Raw genomic sequence first — 15354 nt, 5'->3', positions numbered from 1 at the left:
AGGAATGGATTCGGTAGTGATGCAGCAGCTCCTTTCTCCTCAGACTTTGACCTAATTGTGGGCTCAGTCGACCGGCTGCTGAGTTTGCTTGGTCGTTTTCGAAGTTAATGTCTGTCCGGAGCTCATTAAAGCACAAAACAAGTCAGCCACATACACAAATGCGCTCTCTAATAAAGATCCAATACTTTGATTTAAAAGGACACTTTCGATACATTTTTTTTTTTTTATCAGTTTTTAAGATTGTTTTTGTCTCTTTTGAAAAATTATTTTCAGTAGACAGGACATGAAAAGCACACATTTTGAGTCACTCTTTTCCATTTAATCAGCAATTCTCATTATTTTGTTTAACTTTGATAAAAGGCAAGTTCTTCGTGAATCACAAGGAAATGTATACTCTGACTTAAAGTAGGTTAACATTTTGTGACACAATATTTAAAAAAAAAACATGTTCTTTAATTGGTAAGGGTAGATCAGGGAAGTAATTTTATTGCAGATGGCTGCAATAAGGTGAGCCCTTCTAGATTTATGAAATACTATTGTCCCTATTGTTAGCAATTATAGACATATGTATGTCTAAATCATTTATTTTCTGTATATTATGAGTTCACAAGCTCCACCTCAAGCGTAATGAACATTTCACATCACTTTTTGCACATTCAATTTAAAATCTAAAGAATATTTTTATGTCATTAAATCCTCTGACAGTTGCGAATTACCTGCAAAATATTGATTAGCATTTACTGAAATTCCATAGAATTGCAGAAATGTTAAAATTGTAATTGACTTTTTTTATTTTATTTTGAGGAACTCTAGGTGTTTTAAACATAGCTCCATTGTGCTCAAATTATCCGTTTCTTCAATATTTTTAATCTTTACAGGGTAAAAAAAAAAAAAAAATTCCTTTCTCTCTGCCAGAGGATTTACAAAATTATAGTGCAATCATGTTAAAAATCTTCTTTTACATCTTTATTGTCAAGTGATTAATTGGTTAGTTGGTTGATTGATTGGTTGGTTGATCAATTGATTGACTGATTGAAGTGAAAGGGTAGATAGTGTATATTTTAATTTTAAACACAAATAACAAGACACAATCCATAATGAAAGAGATTGAATATTGAATTACCATATCGGGGATTGTGGTTTTGAAGAGCTGAAAGTGTTCAAGCTACCTTATCAGCAATATTAGAAATTATCTTAAATTAATTTAATATTGCATTTAGTTAAGAGACATCTTTGTGGTCAAATATTATGAAACTACAGCTAGCATTTTTCTTACAGTCATGGTTCATGGAAGTTCCAAACTTCCCCTTTTACCAGAGCAATATGCTCATCTCTGTCCAATCTGTGGACTGGATTTACTAACTGCTAGATTACAGCATTAAATAAAAGGAGATGAACTTGAAACATACCTTTTACTTCTCTCACTGAAAGAAATTGTTAAGAAACATAAAAGAGGGCCTATAAATTCATGGAGCATAATGTTACCAAGACAACCAGTCTTTTGTGTACGTTGTGGTAACAATATTAACCATGAACTCAAATGTTCTATACTTATTAACATATTCATACAATTTAAGTCCAGAATTTTAGAGTTAAAGTCTAAAACTAGTGTAAAATATTTGCATTTCTTACTTCAACTTGAATCAAAGTCATTGTTTTCTTTTCTGCATACATTACCTTTTTGTTGTATTTTTAAAAGTTGAAGTCATCTTCCATGAGATAATGAGACAAATCTAACGATACTTCCAGTCAGTCTGATAAAGGTTACTACCTGTCAGTAAAACACCTTGTTTGAGCCACAGTCCTATTTTCCTTCTGTCAACTCGTTGTAACATTCTAAGTTTCAGTTGTGGGAACAATTTGTGTCCTTGTGACAGGTTGTTGGTAACAGATATTTTTATTATGTGTCTCTTGAATTTAGACGTTTTTATATTCCTTTTGGAGTCAGAGTTAAGAGCTAAAAAGCCAAACATTTCTAGCAGAGAATAGAGGTAAAACTAGGCAATGTTTTTCAAGAAAAAAATATATCTGAAAGCCATTTAGAGATCACAGAAAACTATTGATCAAGACCTCATTAAAAGATTCAATGAAAATGTATCTCAACTGAAGAAAAAAAGGGCAAAATGCCAAACCAGAAGGACTTTTGCGCACCACTGTAACCTGTATTTTCTGTGCGACTGTCATTAGCAACAGAATCAATGATGTTATCATCCTTAACCGGTCGCCTGACATTATAACTGAATGCTTCTGAAGCTCGCTCACCTCCATGAACGTTAATCAATAAAACTCTGACTCAGTCACTATTTCTCAGAAGTTTCCAGCCTAAAGCATGAGTCATTACACAAACCACCGACACGCACAGCAGGATATCATCTGGCCTCCGCAGTTCGGCTAACAGTGGAAGCTGAAGAGAAGGTGTTCACGCTAAAAAGACCAGACTGGAAGGGGGTTGGCATGGAGACCTTTGTGAAGGCAGCCCTTGCAATTCTTTCCCATCTCTTCTTTTCATCACACAAAAATATTTTTTTTTCTTCAGTTTCCTCTTTAAAAACTGGCAGAGCTGAAAAAGCTCAAGGATATCAGACAGAAAGGTGTGAGGTGCAGCCCCACCACCCAGACCCGCTGTCTGTCTGAGAATGGCTTCGGTGGGGTCACAACGTGCCGCGCGGCTCGGCACGTTGTCTGGCTTCCCTCGTCTTTGCAGTTTAGCCTCAGCGCACATACACAGACAGTGAAGCCAGGGGCGGTGTTGAGTAGGGTAGGTGTTATTGTATTAATGGTTACACACGAGAGGAAGCTGCTCAATGAACTTCCTGTTTTCTGTTCTTACTAATTTGACACAGAGGCTGAAGATGAATGAAAGGAGTCAGGCAGAAGTAGCTGTGTGTCTAACCCTGAGAACAGATATTGATCCAAGCAGCACTGATGAATGTGCTGCAAGTATCCGCACCGTTTCTTGATGAAACGACTTAAAAAAATAATACGAAGAGGTGCTTTAAATTTGGTCTTACTTTGCTCGTTTTATGCATGACACTGCAAGGCAATGAAGAAAAAAACCAACAACAAATAATTAATTGGTTTTAATTACTTTAATGCACCCAGAATATCTTTTCTGTGATCTTAATCTTCAAATTCTGGTCAAAGATCAAGATTGAAAGGAAGATCAGGAGAATCCTGTATGTTAGGTACAGTGTGAAATTATTTACAAATTCGTCTGATCTTACAGGTTTTTCAAATTTTACGGATTTTCATTGGCAGACATATATTATTTTGTGTCACTAGGCGATCATAAATCAAAGCTACATGTTCTATTCTCAGAATACTTTGTATTCAACATCTGTCCCCTACTTATGTATCCTCTTGCTTAAATTATGCATTACTGCAATATCTTTGGACATTTTGTTTATGTGTCACAGCATGACCAGAGTCACCGCTATCGGTTACACAGTTCAGAATTTCCTCCATCTTAAAGTAAGTGCTGATAATGTTTTTATGACTCTCTCCACCAGAAAGTGGAAAGTTTGTCCACCGTGTCATAATGACAAAAACTTACATTGATAAACACTGATAAATTAGGGTTTGGAAGACTTCATGCATGTCAAAATCCATCCTTCAATTGCTTTTTAAAGTTTTTTATGTCAACACAAAACTTGTTGCACAACTCAGGTATATTTTAGATTTAAAAAAAATAGACCTGCTTAGGTCTAAGAAAACAGCAACGAAGTTTTGTAGATTCAGACATAACAGCTACTCGTTTCTCCTCTTTTGCTATACATCTTTTTTTTTTTTTTTTGAAGTATGCACAACCATCAGGAAAACCAAAAAGCAACATTACTCTTGCATAAAATTTCCGCACAAGGTGCAGCTTCTGCCATTAGAAAAGAACAACCAGTCTGAGCTGTCTTGGCTTCGGTGTCTTCTTCTGTTTTAAGTCTCACACTCACGGCTCCACCTGCTTTCAAAGAGCCCACCCACTCTGCAGGGAAGTGTTATAATGAACTCTGCTGCCGGTGTGATTCAGAACAGAAAGATTACCTAAGGACGGCTTCATTCTGTATGTTAAATCCTTTAAACATGGTCTGATAACGACTTCATTCCTCCTGAGAATACCCCAGGGGATAATAAAATAAACCTTAAATCATCTTCCAGTTTTTTTCCCCATCTCAATCTGTAATGTCTCTCTGTCTGTCTGCTGTTGAGTAATTTAGAAAAAGGGAAATAATTTAAAATGGGAACTGAGCAACTAAAAGTGATTGGGCCAAAGTAAAAGAAAAAAAAGAGAGAGAAGAAAAAGTGAAGAACTGAGAGAGAGCAAAACACTTAAGAGAGGAAAATCGACTTTGAAAAATGAGAAAGAGGGAGCGCCGGGTCAGAGCTTCACCAATAAAGTGAAAAGAAAGATAAAAGATTCAGCCTTGGCAAGAGAAACCGAGACGCTTTCCTGAGAGCTCTTCAGCCCGGTGGACACATCCAGCCTCCTGCTCCACTCTCCCACAGCCATTTAACTGATTTAATTCTCCAAAATGGAGTCTCTTTGTCAGTCTGAGCAGCTTTTTTTCTCAGCTGTCACATTCGAAACTCTCTTCTCAGCCTCTTCCGCAGTAAATCTGTTTAACAGCGATGCATAAAAACGGCATAAATTCAAAGGATGAGTCGTGTCAAACAGCACAACAAGCACGCTAGAACCTCATAAAGAGCCGATGTTGTCAAACACAAGGTAATGAGCTAATCCAAACCAATGATGCTGTACAGGTAGATGGACTCCCTATAAGACACAATAAATGCTTTGCTGTTATCTGTCCCCCAGATCACTCCTAACATTGATGTTTTACCTTAACATTTAACATAATTTCCACAATATTTGTGCCTACAAAAGTCATACTGTACAGTTTTTCTGTGAATAGGTTTTTAATTGTAATGATTCAGATGTTTGCTTTACACCAGTGTCCAAGTAAGCTTTTTTACACATATGGACAGATGATCACTTGTTTAAAATTGATCTATAGATATTTGTTCTACTCAGCAAACTTTAGTTAATAGCCCCTATACAACCTCAATTCATTTGCAGTTATATATTTTATTTTTTTATTTATTTATTTTTTAATTAGTGTTGTTTTGCTTTTGAACACATTCTAAATTATATCACATGCAAAAATTCCAAAATGAGGTACTTAGTTTGCATATCATTCAAATAAGGCACAACTTAGCGCAATTCACACCACTAGATGGTGGCAGTGTGCATCTAATAAAAATCTGTGTGTGTAGAAAATGTCCCACCAGTCATTAGTGGTATACATATGCCACCTCTGCACAACCACAATGTGCAACAGGGCAGAAGCAGATTAAAAGACTAACCAAAAACTTCAGATTGTGACGAAATGTTAACAAACTGTGAAGTTTCTACTCAGTGTAGCTGTCTTACAATCTGAAAGTTGAGGGTTCATCCTGCCATATGTTGATGTAGGCAACATATGGCACTTCACCATAAGCCGCCTACTGTCTGATCTAATTTAATAGTACACTCATAGCTAATAAACAAAAATAAGCATTTTAGATTTATGGTATTTACTAAAGTTGGAACACTTATGCCATGATCATAATTCAGAGAACAAGGCTGAGGTGGAAAAATAATAGTCCCATCACACAGCACTTAATCAATAACCATAATTCATCAATAGGTAGACTAAGGATTTTTTTAGGACCCCTTTGACAATCTCTACAACTTGGACCTAAATACCACTTGAGATTTTACTGTGCAGAAAACGAGCCTTGTGTTCAACTTGTCCAGGGGCAGCTTCCACTTCTTTCACCACTAAAGCATCTGAAATTGATAGTATGGCACCACATGATAGCCACATGGTGGAGGTGTGGTTGTGGTCGTATTGATGAAAATGTATTCAACAACTTTGTTGGGAAAAATAGGATTAAAAAGGAAAAAANTATATGATTCATCTTGTTGTCAGTAATCAGTCCTAAAGTTTTATGGAGTGTAACGTGCATCAGATATTTTAGAAAAACATAAGCTGCCTTAAAGAACAGAACGTTTCAAGCGACAGCAATGCGTCTTTCATGAACACAATGAAAATACCATGGACTAAGAATAAGCAGGTATGACTATGGGACTGGGTTCCCCACAATCCTTAGCTGTCCCTTATATATAGCAAACCTGGGGAAAATATGGGGGGAAACATTAATATGCTGGACAGGAGCATACTAACCAAGCATTGTGGTTAATATGCTCTGGGTTTGCCGCCAGAACAGATTTTATTAGATGAGTTCTTACCTTTTTACTGGTGTACCCAGAGCCCAGTTAAAAGAGCAGAGATCTCACTAGCAGGCAGCAGACTTCACATCTGTCAGTGTGTTTATATGTTGTGGACAGTGTTAACAGGAAGCCTGGAGCTGTGAAAAGAGCACACAGTTGGAAAAAGTCCACAGCATTATCTCTGGCCCTGTCAGACCAAGCGCATGTTGAGCCGCACTGCCTCTTTGTTTACCTCTGAAGTTTCTCTTTTATGCGTCAAATAACACTTTCCCTGCAGTCGCATTCCTTAGAAACCTTAGAAGTCTGCAATGTCTGTGCCCATTTTTTGAAGATGTCTTTCATTTCTGTATGTATTTCATTTCACACCGCTTTTCTTTGCACGTCATTTGTGATTCACAAAGTTCAACACTCGCAAGTGACTCGTCAGTCAATACAATAACCCAGCACAGTTTTTTGTCATTCTTTGGATTAGAGGACATTTCAAACCAAGGTCAGTCAGCCTTAAAGAAAAAAAAATCAGGCAAAGAAGAATTGTCAGGTTAATTTACCTTTGTATGAAGAGAGAGTAAAGGTACACAAAAGCTCATAATGACTAAAGATTGCATGTCCTGTCACTTCAACTGAAAAGTCTTTTATCTGCAATGTTAGGAAAATTTCACATTCACTGCTAATTGTATAAAACATATCAATGTCAACTTGGGAACGTTCTTAATTTTAAGCAGCAGTAAATGGGGAAAAAACAATTTAAAAATCTTGACAATTTTTTCTTAATTAAGGATTAAACTTGTAATTGACTAAATGTGCATGGCAGTACAGCAATCTGTGAGTTTTGCTGTTGGTTCTTCTATATTTGAAATGCCAACTGTAATCAACCTATAGACCATAACTACAAGAATTAGGATTCTAGCGTGATGTGACCTTGCTCTGCCTTAAGCACAGAGTAAGGAGTTCCACTAACATGAGCACAGTCTCCTGTGAGTCAAAATGATTTAGTTGGGGTCATTTTGATATTTGAAGGGTTTTTGGACACTGCAGACTAAGATCTTGGCCCAGATCCAGGGCTCTGGAAGGACAGTCCACATCCTTTGTGGCCTGGGATCGCTAGGACCCTCAAAGGAGACCTGGATGCTGTTGCTGATTTAAAGGGTTGTCTGATTTCTGCCCTGGACCTGTTACCTAGACCCAGTAACATATGAGTTACTGATAAGTCAGAGAATAGATGAATGGATGGTCACAATCCCTTGGAATTAATAAAGGGGACTGAAATCATGATTTAACCCTCCTGTTGTCCTCATTTTCTGTGTATAATGAAAACACATACAAATCTCGGTCTTTTTGACCCGAGGACAACACCTAATTCATAAACATATCATTAATTGTATCCTTTACTTTGTTGAGGATTAGTGATTCTTAACCTCATGTTTGAAAGTTTGATTTGTCCATGTTCACCATTTTATAATCTTAAAAAATAAAGACCAAAACACAAAAGAGCAAACAGCACCAGTACTGACTGCATACAAAACAGCTCAGGGTACAACATAATTGTAATGTGTCCTTGAAGGAGAAACACATATTTATCATTTTTAACAGCTTTTAATGTGCCACAGAATTGCCTTTAGATAATGTGTAATGTCTCTTGTGGAGAGTACAGGAGAACAGAGGAGGCATTTGCAAAGATGCGTGTCTGATAAGAAATAATCTTCTCATCATGTACGAGAAGGCCAAACTGCTTGCATATTTGTATGTACAAGAAAACATCTGACCTTTACTTTGTCTGATCTTGAATTTTTCTGAACCATGCGAGGAATCTTAGTAATTTTCTTTGGTTGAACCCCTCTTTGGTCCTTTTGTGAAATAGGAAATCCCTCAGGTCTCCCCACAGTGAATAGATATATGAAATTTAGTCTGAATGTGCAACTGTTTCCGTCTTTGTTCTAGTTTTTTATTGCTGATCCGAGTTTAATCACTATTACAATTTTACTTGCTCTTTGGCTGAAAATGTTGATTTTAAAATTAATCGCTCTTGGGTCTGAATTTTTTTCCATAATGTTGGAAGAAAATAATGGGAAGTAAGAGTAAAATGTGTAGGACTATGGTTTTGCTTTCCAAATATGTAATAGAATTGTGCTGTCTCTCAATAAGTGCAATGTTATTCAACACAATTTTATTTTACTTAAATTCAATTTCTTCTCGAGTCGAAAACTGCATGGAACCTTTGAAAGTGAAGCATATTAAATAACGTTTTTTGAACTCAGAGTCCAGTAAACATCTTTTTTTTTTCACATATTTTGTGCATTTCTTACTCTTCAAACATTCATACAGTCTCGTTGTAGAGGAAGTGAAAGTAAAAAAAAAAGTGACCTCTTGACACAAGATTCAGCAGCTAAAAGCTGTTTCTGCAAAGCATTGTGAAGCAGAAGATCAACCTTGACATTTTTGCAATATTTTAACACAAAGTGGTTAATTAGAATCCAAATGGCTATGTAATAACTTAATTTTCATTGTGTGAACACATGTCAAGGAGCAATGTTGCTTTAATACTGGCTTTGAAACAGTGAATCAGATTTTTACTCTAGGAAATGCTCAGAGGTCAACAGAGTTCTTTGTTCTCCTGTACACAAACATTTTGTGAATCTGGAGAAGGTTTACCACCATCAATGCATTTTTGGGGGATGTTGCACAAGTGCAGGGTACCTGTGTTCCTGTAGGCCGATATCCAATCCTGCTATACCCAAAGTAAAATCATATTTTTGATAGAGATCCAAAAGTCCCTAGCACAACTTCATCTACTTTCAAGTACATGGGGAGTAACCGTGATCTGGCATTGTGTAGACTTCAATAGATTCACCCTAATGAAGGCCTCAAGCTGAAACTCATCATTCTGTCAAGCGCTTTTTTTTCCCACTATTTCAAGTGTTGCATTGGGTCTCACATTTGTACATTCTTGCCACAGGTTAAACTTATTCCGAGTACGAGATGAACTCATTTCGAGCTGCCATTTGTCATTGATGTTCAGGCCAAGACGATATGTGTAGTTTGCATGCTGAGCACAGGACAGCCAATATGAGATTCAGCTGTTCTAACGATGAGGTCAGAGCTGCATTTGCAGTCACCAATTGTTAGATGAGCAGAAGACAAAGAATGGATGAATGGACACATGTCAAAGTCAACATCGCATCAATTTTCAAGCAGGATTGTGCAGCTTTGTTTGTTTGAGCATCCATTGCCCCTTTTAACTGGTAAATAGCTGATTTTATTAAATGATTAATGATATTAATCACTGTAATTCATATTTTATTGCAACTAAATGAACTTGCCTATGCCATAAAATCTATATAAACAAAGTGCTTTTGCTTTTTCAAATGAGTCCTAATGAAAGAACCAAAGACCTTCGTTCTGTGCACATTTAACATGTGTCTGATCTGAACCCCGTAGGCGATCAGAACCTTTAGCTGCCCGCCAAACATCGGCGGTCTCATTTCTTATTCTCCCTGTAAATATTAGCCTACGCTAAAATTACACACAGCATGTGCCTTGGAGCTTCTTGCAACCTGGCTCTGATTCAACACTGGTGTGACCCACTTCCCAGGATCAATGACATCTGGAGGATGGAAGAGGAAGTGGGGGGAGCGAGAGAGAGAGAGAGAGAAGTAGAGAAAGGGAAGGTTGATGTCTTACAAAGTGCTTGGTAGGAGGTAACTTCTGGAGCAGGTAGCATGAAGGAGGAGGTGCTAAATCAGAACGATGTCCAACTGTGGGTTTTCTTAACAGAAGATGGCACAATGGGAGAGGGAAGGAGGAAAAGGAAGGAGTTCTTAAGAGGGAACCGATTGGAATATAGGAGGAGAAATACACTGAGGTATAAAAGATAGAGTAATGAGATGGCTCTAATTCCTTACAACTGAAATGTCAGATCTGGGTTGTGCACTTTGAAGATCTTACTTTTCCTCTGTTAAAATGCAGCCTCACTATGGTTGAAGTAATGCATGTTCACAACCCCTGAAGCTTTTCTGTGAGTGTGGGTGTCAATTCCTTTATGTCTGCAGTGCAGCGCCAGTCAACTCAAAGGTGACCGAAAGCCTCGTACGTCACAAAACACGGCAACAGAAAATTTAAACAAGTTTGCAGTAGAGCTAGGGTTCTAATGGTAGAGACAACATTCTTTTGTATGTATGCATGTATGTATGGAAATCAAAGATTTTTCCTGCAAAGTATGATGTATAATGGTTGACCCTTTCTCTGCTGGTAATAACTTAATCATTACATAATCCTCCGTCTGTCAACAATTCATTCTTGACACAATACAGAATCTCAGTAGCTGCTCAGGTAAATTTTCAAATGAATACACACCTTAGTCTCTAAAGTGCCAACAGAAAACACACAGCAACATTTCTGCAACTGTACATGTTACATTATCAAACTTATAGACGGTTTTCTTAAACAGACAGGTACATTAAACAAAATGTGTCATTATCTTTCTAAAATTCACAGATCGTTTATCAAAAATGCACAAATTACTGCGGAATTCTGACTGTTTACCAAGAAATTATAGGACACTTTCAGAAAACGTAGAGCTTGTCTTGATAACAGGTTGTTTTTCCTGAAGAATTTACAAGCTATGTTTCTAAAGCTCATGCGTTGGTTTTCAAAAAAATTTACAGATTATCGTCCTTAATAAGGTTATGTTCATGTAATTTGCACATTATATTCTGAAAATGTACAAGTTATCTTTTGGAACATATAGTTTAACTTTATGAAGAACTTTGGTTGCCATAGCGACTACAAACTTCAAAATTACTTTCAAAAACTGACAGGCTGGCTGTCCATAACGTATAGGGTAAAGGGTGTTTTCCTTGAACTTAATGGCTTCTTTCAGTGTCTGGAATAATTTCTAAAGTTACTAACAATTTATTGTCTGGAGCTTATTGGTTAGTTCACAAACATCACAACCTAATCAATGATTTGCAACTTCTGATGCTATAAACGTAAAGGCTGATTTGTGTCATTCCCAAATTAATTAACACTGATAAAATTTTGTCAAACATCATAGCCGTTAGAATGATGTAGAGCTTTTGCAGTGTTTGTTTTGGTCCTCTGCTGTCAGTGTTTGAACAGCTTGCTAGTAGTTACATTAGTGAGGAACATCACACTTTCACTAATCTTCTAAAAATTACAAGGACTTGTATGTCTCCTAAACCATTGAGGTAAAAAATTCACAAAAAATAGCTTGTTTTTGATCTGATTTGTATCATGTTCTGCCATTTATGTAATGACAAATAAAATATACTAATAATATAATTTTTGATTAATTTAATTGTCCAATTTTTACCATATTTAGTAGGGACAGTGTGAGTTCATGCACAGTTCAGTTATTCCTACATTTCTTAAATATTCTTCAAGTTTATTTAGCGGTCTTGTGACTCTGCAAACTGCTGCAGAGTTAAAAACTGTATTTTTCTTCTTTTTTTCCTTTTTTTTAACAGACAGATTTTATTGACTCTTCTTTTTGACATTTTTTTCCTCATTGATGAGAAGTTTTGCATGGAAATGTGTTCTGCGTTGCGTTACCAGAGGTGTAAGACGTTCGTATCTATCCTCTTATAGGTGGAGCGTCGTCGAGCACCAGGCCGGAGAAGGGGGCCGGACAAATCAGACTGCCTTAAGACAAAACTAAAGACACAAAGAGCATCTTAAGCTTCCATTTTTTCCTCCTCCTATTTACAAAAAAAGAAAACGCATTAAGTCCTCAAGCTTTTTTTTTTTTTTCTCTCTACTCTGTTCTGCGATTCTGAGGACTTCTTTCTCCTCTTCCCTCCTCACCTGTGGTCATGAGCTTTCTTTTTCAGCTTCACTTTCTTGGAATTCGCAAGCAGGAGAATCGCATCAGAAACCCCTCCCTCCCCCCCAAAAAAACGTATGAAAACCACATTCTTTTGATAAGAGAAGTTGACCTGAATGTCATGGAATCATCTTTGGTTTTACCGCATCTTTTCTTCTCAATCATGTCCTTGTCAGGTTACTTTTTTGGAAGAGGTGTTGATTTTTCAGGGAAGGGTTCTCGTCTTTGCAGCTCTTTTCATTTTTTGGATGATACTGAAGCCTAAGTGGAGAGATCACAGTGGACTGAAGAGTGAATCTTCTCCTTTTATGGGCATTCTTTGCTCTTTTTCTTGTTATTTTTTTACAGCTGCTTTGGCTCTGTAAATTGGACGCCCACATAATTTTGTTTGCAGCCACTTTTTCGACAATATTTTTCTTATTTTTGTTGCCCTGGTGCCTGTAGTTGTTAAATGACAGTCAGGGTTCGGAGGACAGGGTGACTGGCAGATAATCAGCCGACACGCCTTCTCTTTCAGTCCAATAGGAACTCTGGTAGGAATTGTTTCAGAAACTGTCTTTCTTTTGGCCTTCATTGACACTACTGCCATGGGACATTTAGGCACAGTTAAAGGATCAACCTCAAATACGTACAATTTTTCTTAAAGACGAATGGAAATAAGTTCTCATTGTGGGTTTGATATGGGGGTTGAGCCAGTGTGTGTTGCACTAGACTTTGCACAGACACTGGAAGCTGGGAAATAAGAAAATGTTAGTAATAACTCAAAAATCTGTTGTGCGAAGGTGCTATTTCATTTGAAGGGGCTTTAGAAACCCCAACTGTATAGATTTTTCAACCAAAACAAGCTATGAAGTAAAGGAAAACATATTTTCAGCCTATATGAGTAAACACTGTCTGAGCTCATTGCGACAAGTGGTTTTTCCACCAAACTGTTGCTAAAGCCGGCTTTGCTTTTACAAAATCTGGCACTATAAAATGTCTGACAGAGTAAAAAAAAAAAAAAAATGTTTTCATTTCAAGCTGGAAATTGATTCAGAAACCACCAACCTATTGGTTGCTTAGAACTCCGGACTCAATTCTTATGTTGAGTCTGACTTATTCAAGACAAACCTCTCAACCTGCAACCTGAGCAAACAGGGATATGATCTCATCATCTCATCTCCTCAGTGTTTTTATACTAAACAGAAGTTTGCTTTAGTGCCACACATGAAAAAAAAATCACAGCTTTTATAATTTATTTAATTTATAAACCGAGTTTGCAACTCTGTAAACACTGATGGCCTTTTAATATCACCACCCAGTGTTTATGATTCCTGCTTAAAACTGCGGATGTGTAACACCTGTTTGCAATGCTTATAAGTAAAGATAAAAATAAAAAAAATAAAAAAATCACATCCACCATGCATAACTTTTCATATTAAGTGGCTATAAATCAGACTGAACCTGATCAGACATGACAGCAGAAATAAGAACAGAAACCCAGTAATGTTTGTAGACAAGTTGTCACTCTGCATTGATGGTTTTCAACAAAACCCATTAAACTAGTTTTAGAACCAGCCCTGGTTTGGGCCTGTAGCCACTTTGGTGGAAAACCACAATAGATAAATAACTCCCTTAGAAAACACATCAGTCATTAAGTGGCATCTGTTCTTCCTCTGGTATCTACACAGATTGAGCTTTAATTGTTCATTTTAAGCCTCGCCACATTAACGGTCTTAAATCAAAGCCCCAAAGGCTGTTAAATCATATAAAAGAGATCAGTACAGGGGACAATTTATTATGTGGTGTTAATCAGTTGAATTTTAAATAGAAAAATCTGGGGGGAGGAGGACATCCAAAACAACACAACAGCTGCGTTCTTGCTTTAGTTTTAATCTCTAAAGGTTTCGCACATTTGTATCACTAATTGCCAAAATAAGTGCCACATTAATTGATTTCAGTCATTTTAATAATCTTCTATAATTTGTTAGTTTATGATTGCGATAACTTTTGACCCCACTTTCCACTTTTGTGCTTTTCATGACAAAAACTCAAAAATATTACAAAATGTACACCTAATTCATGCACTTAAAGCAACACTGCAATTTTTTTATTCAATATAGGGTTTCTTTTTTTTTTTTTCTTGAACCATGTACAGTACACTCATTAATCTTAGCCTTTTTCCGTCTAATTTCTCCTGCTATACTATGTATTAGGCCAGCCATTCTGATCTCAACTCTTCTTTCCTCCTCACCAATAACTGTTTTTTTTTACAAGTTCCATGTAAGATTTAACTGCTGGTAAATTCAGCTATCAAGGCAGTTAACCTCCTTATTGACCTGTTAATGAAACCCCTAAACTCCAAGCTGTCATTCAGCTCTCCTCTTTCCTTGTTTCTTCCAGTGAATTGATCTGTGTAGGACTCAGTTAGTTGGTTTGTACCACAGCTTAGTAACAATTGATCACTGATCAAAGGCTTGATTATTTGTAAGTGCAACAGTGTGTTTAGTTTGAATTATACCAGTATGTTTATGGGATATAAAGCAGTAAAACGGTGTATGAATTTGAATATTTGTAGTAATCACTGGTTTGCTGTAGGAATCAAACAGAGCAGCTTGGTGTCCCGCTGCCGTTCCTGTGAATGTAATTTGTATCCAGAGGTTTTTATTACAATAAACAAGTGCTGTCACACTCTAAAATGGCGGCTTGTGTGTTTTAGCTTCAGCTTCTTTGTCTGCTCTTCGTTCATTATTCTGTTTAAACACCAGATGACATATTTTTGCTTTAACCTAAAATGAGCTCTAGGAACTGTTCTGGTCCCACTTTTTGCTCCCCTTGTGAATAAACATTATGCTATATTTTGTAAAAGACTTAAATAAATACCCTTTAAAAATGTTTATTACGTCACAAAGCACAGTTATGGTATGAATGTGATAGTTTTCCGTATCTACCAAGCTAATATGTAGACATCTAAAGTTTTTGACACACTGAAGAAGCCTTTTGGTTTTTAAAGATGGGATCTGTCCTAATATAAATTGGCCAATCGTTCTCTGACCTTGGATTGTTCAATGCAATTCTTATGGAGGTATGATACTGACAACACCTTAAAAGATTGTAGCTTTAAAATTTAAAATTGTAACCTTAAATCCAAAAGTAACAATCTATTTTGGGATTTATGACCATAAATTTGCATAAGATAGTTGAATCATTGAGATATAAGAGCAACAAAACATTTCATTATCAGACCAAGAATTCATATATCATATCATAC

At 36.7% G+C, this 15354-nt stretch overlaps 1 protein-coding gene across 6 annotated transcripts in view; it reads left to right on the top strand.

Annotated features, from left to right (window-relative positions):
- The window catches only part of LOC103471465 (protocadherin-1), a 212805-nt gene that overhangs the window by 133761 nt on the left and 63690 nt on the right, over positions 1-15354 (top strand). For 2 of the 6 annotated variants that reach the window (XM_017307087.1, XM_008420492.2), the window contains exon 5: positions 11870-14785. The exons of the other annotated variants lie outside the window; for them this stretch is intronic. In XM_017307087.1, coding sequence (XP_017162576.1) covers positions 11870-11939 — 70 coding nt within the window. In that variant the 3' untranslated portion in view covers positions 11940-14785. Of the gene's footprint in view, positions 1-11869; positions 14786-15354 lie in introns of those variants that run through there. 6 annotated transcript variants of the gene reach the window in all.

Source organism: Poecilia reticulata, linkage group LG10 (assembly GCF_000633615.1).
Source record: "Poecilia reticulata strain Guanapo linkage group LG10, Guppy_female_1.0+MT, whole genome shotgun sequence".
NCBI classification, from domain to species: domain Eukaryota; kingdom Metazoa; phylum Chordata; class Actinopteri; order Cyprinodontiformes; family Poeciliidae; genus Poecilia; species Poecilia reticulata.
Note: the sequence above shows the minus strand (reverse complement) of the source record. Positions and strands in the feature narration are given on the sequence as shown.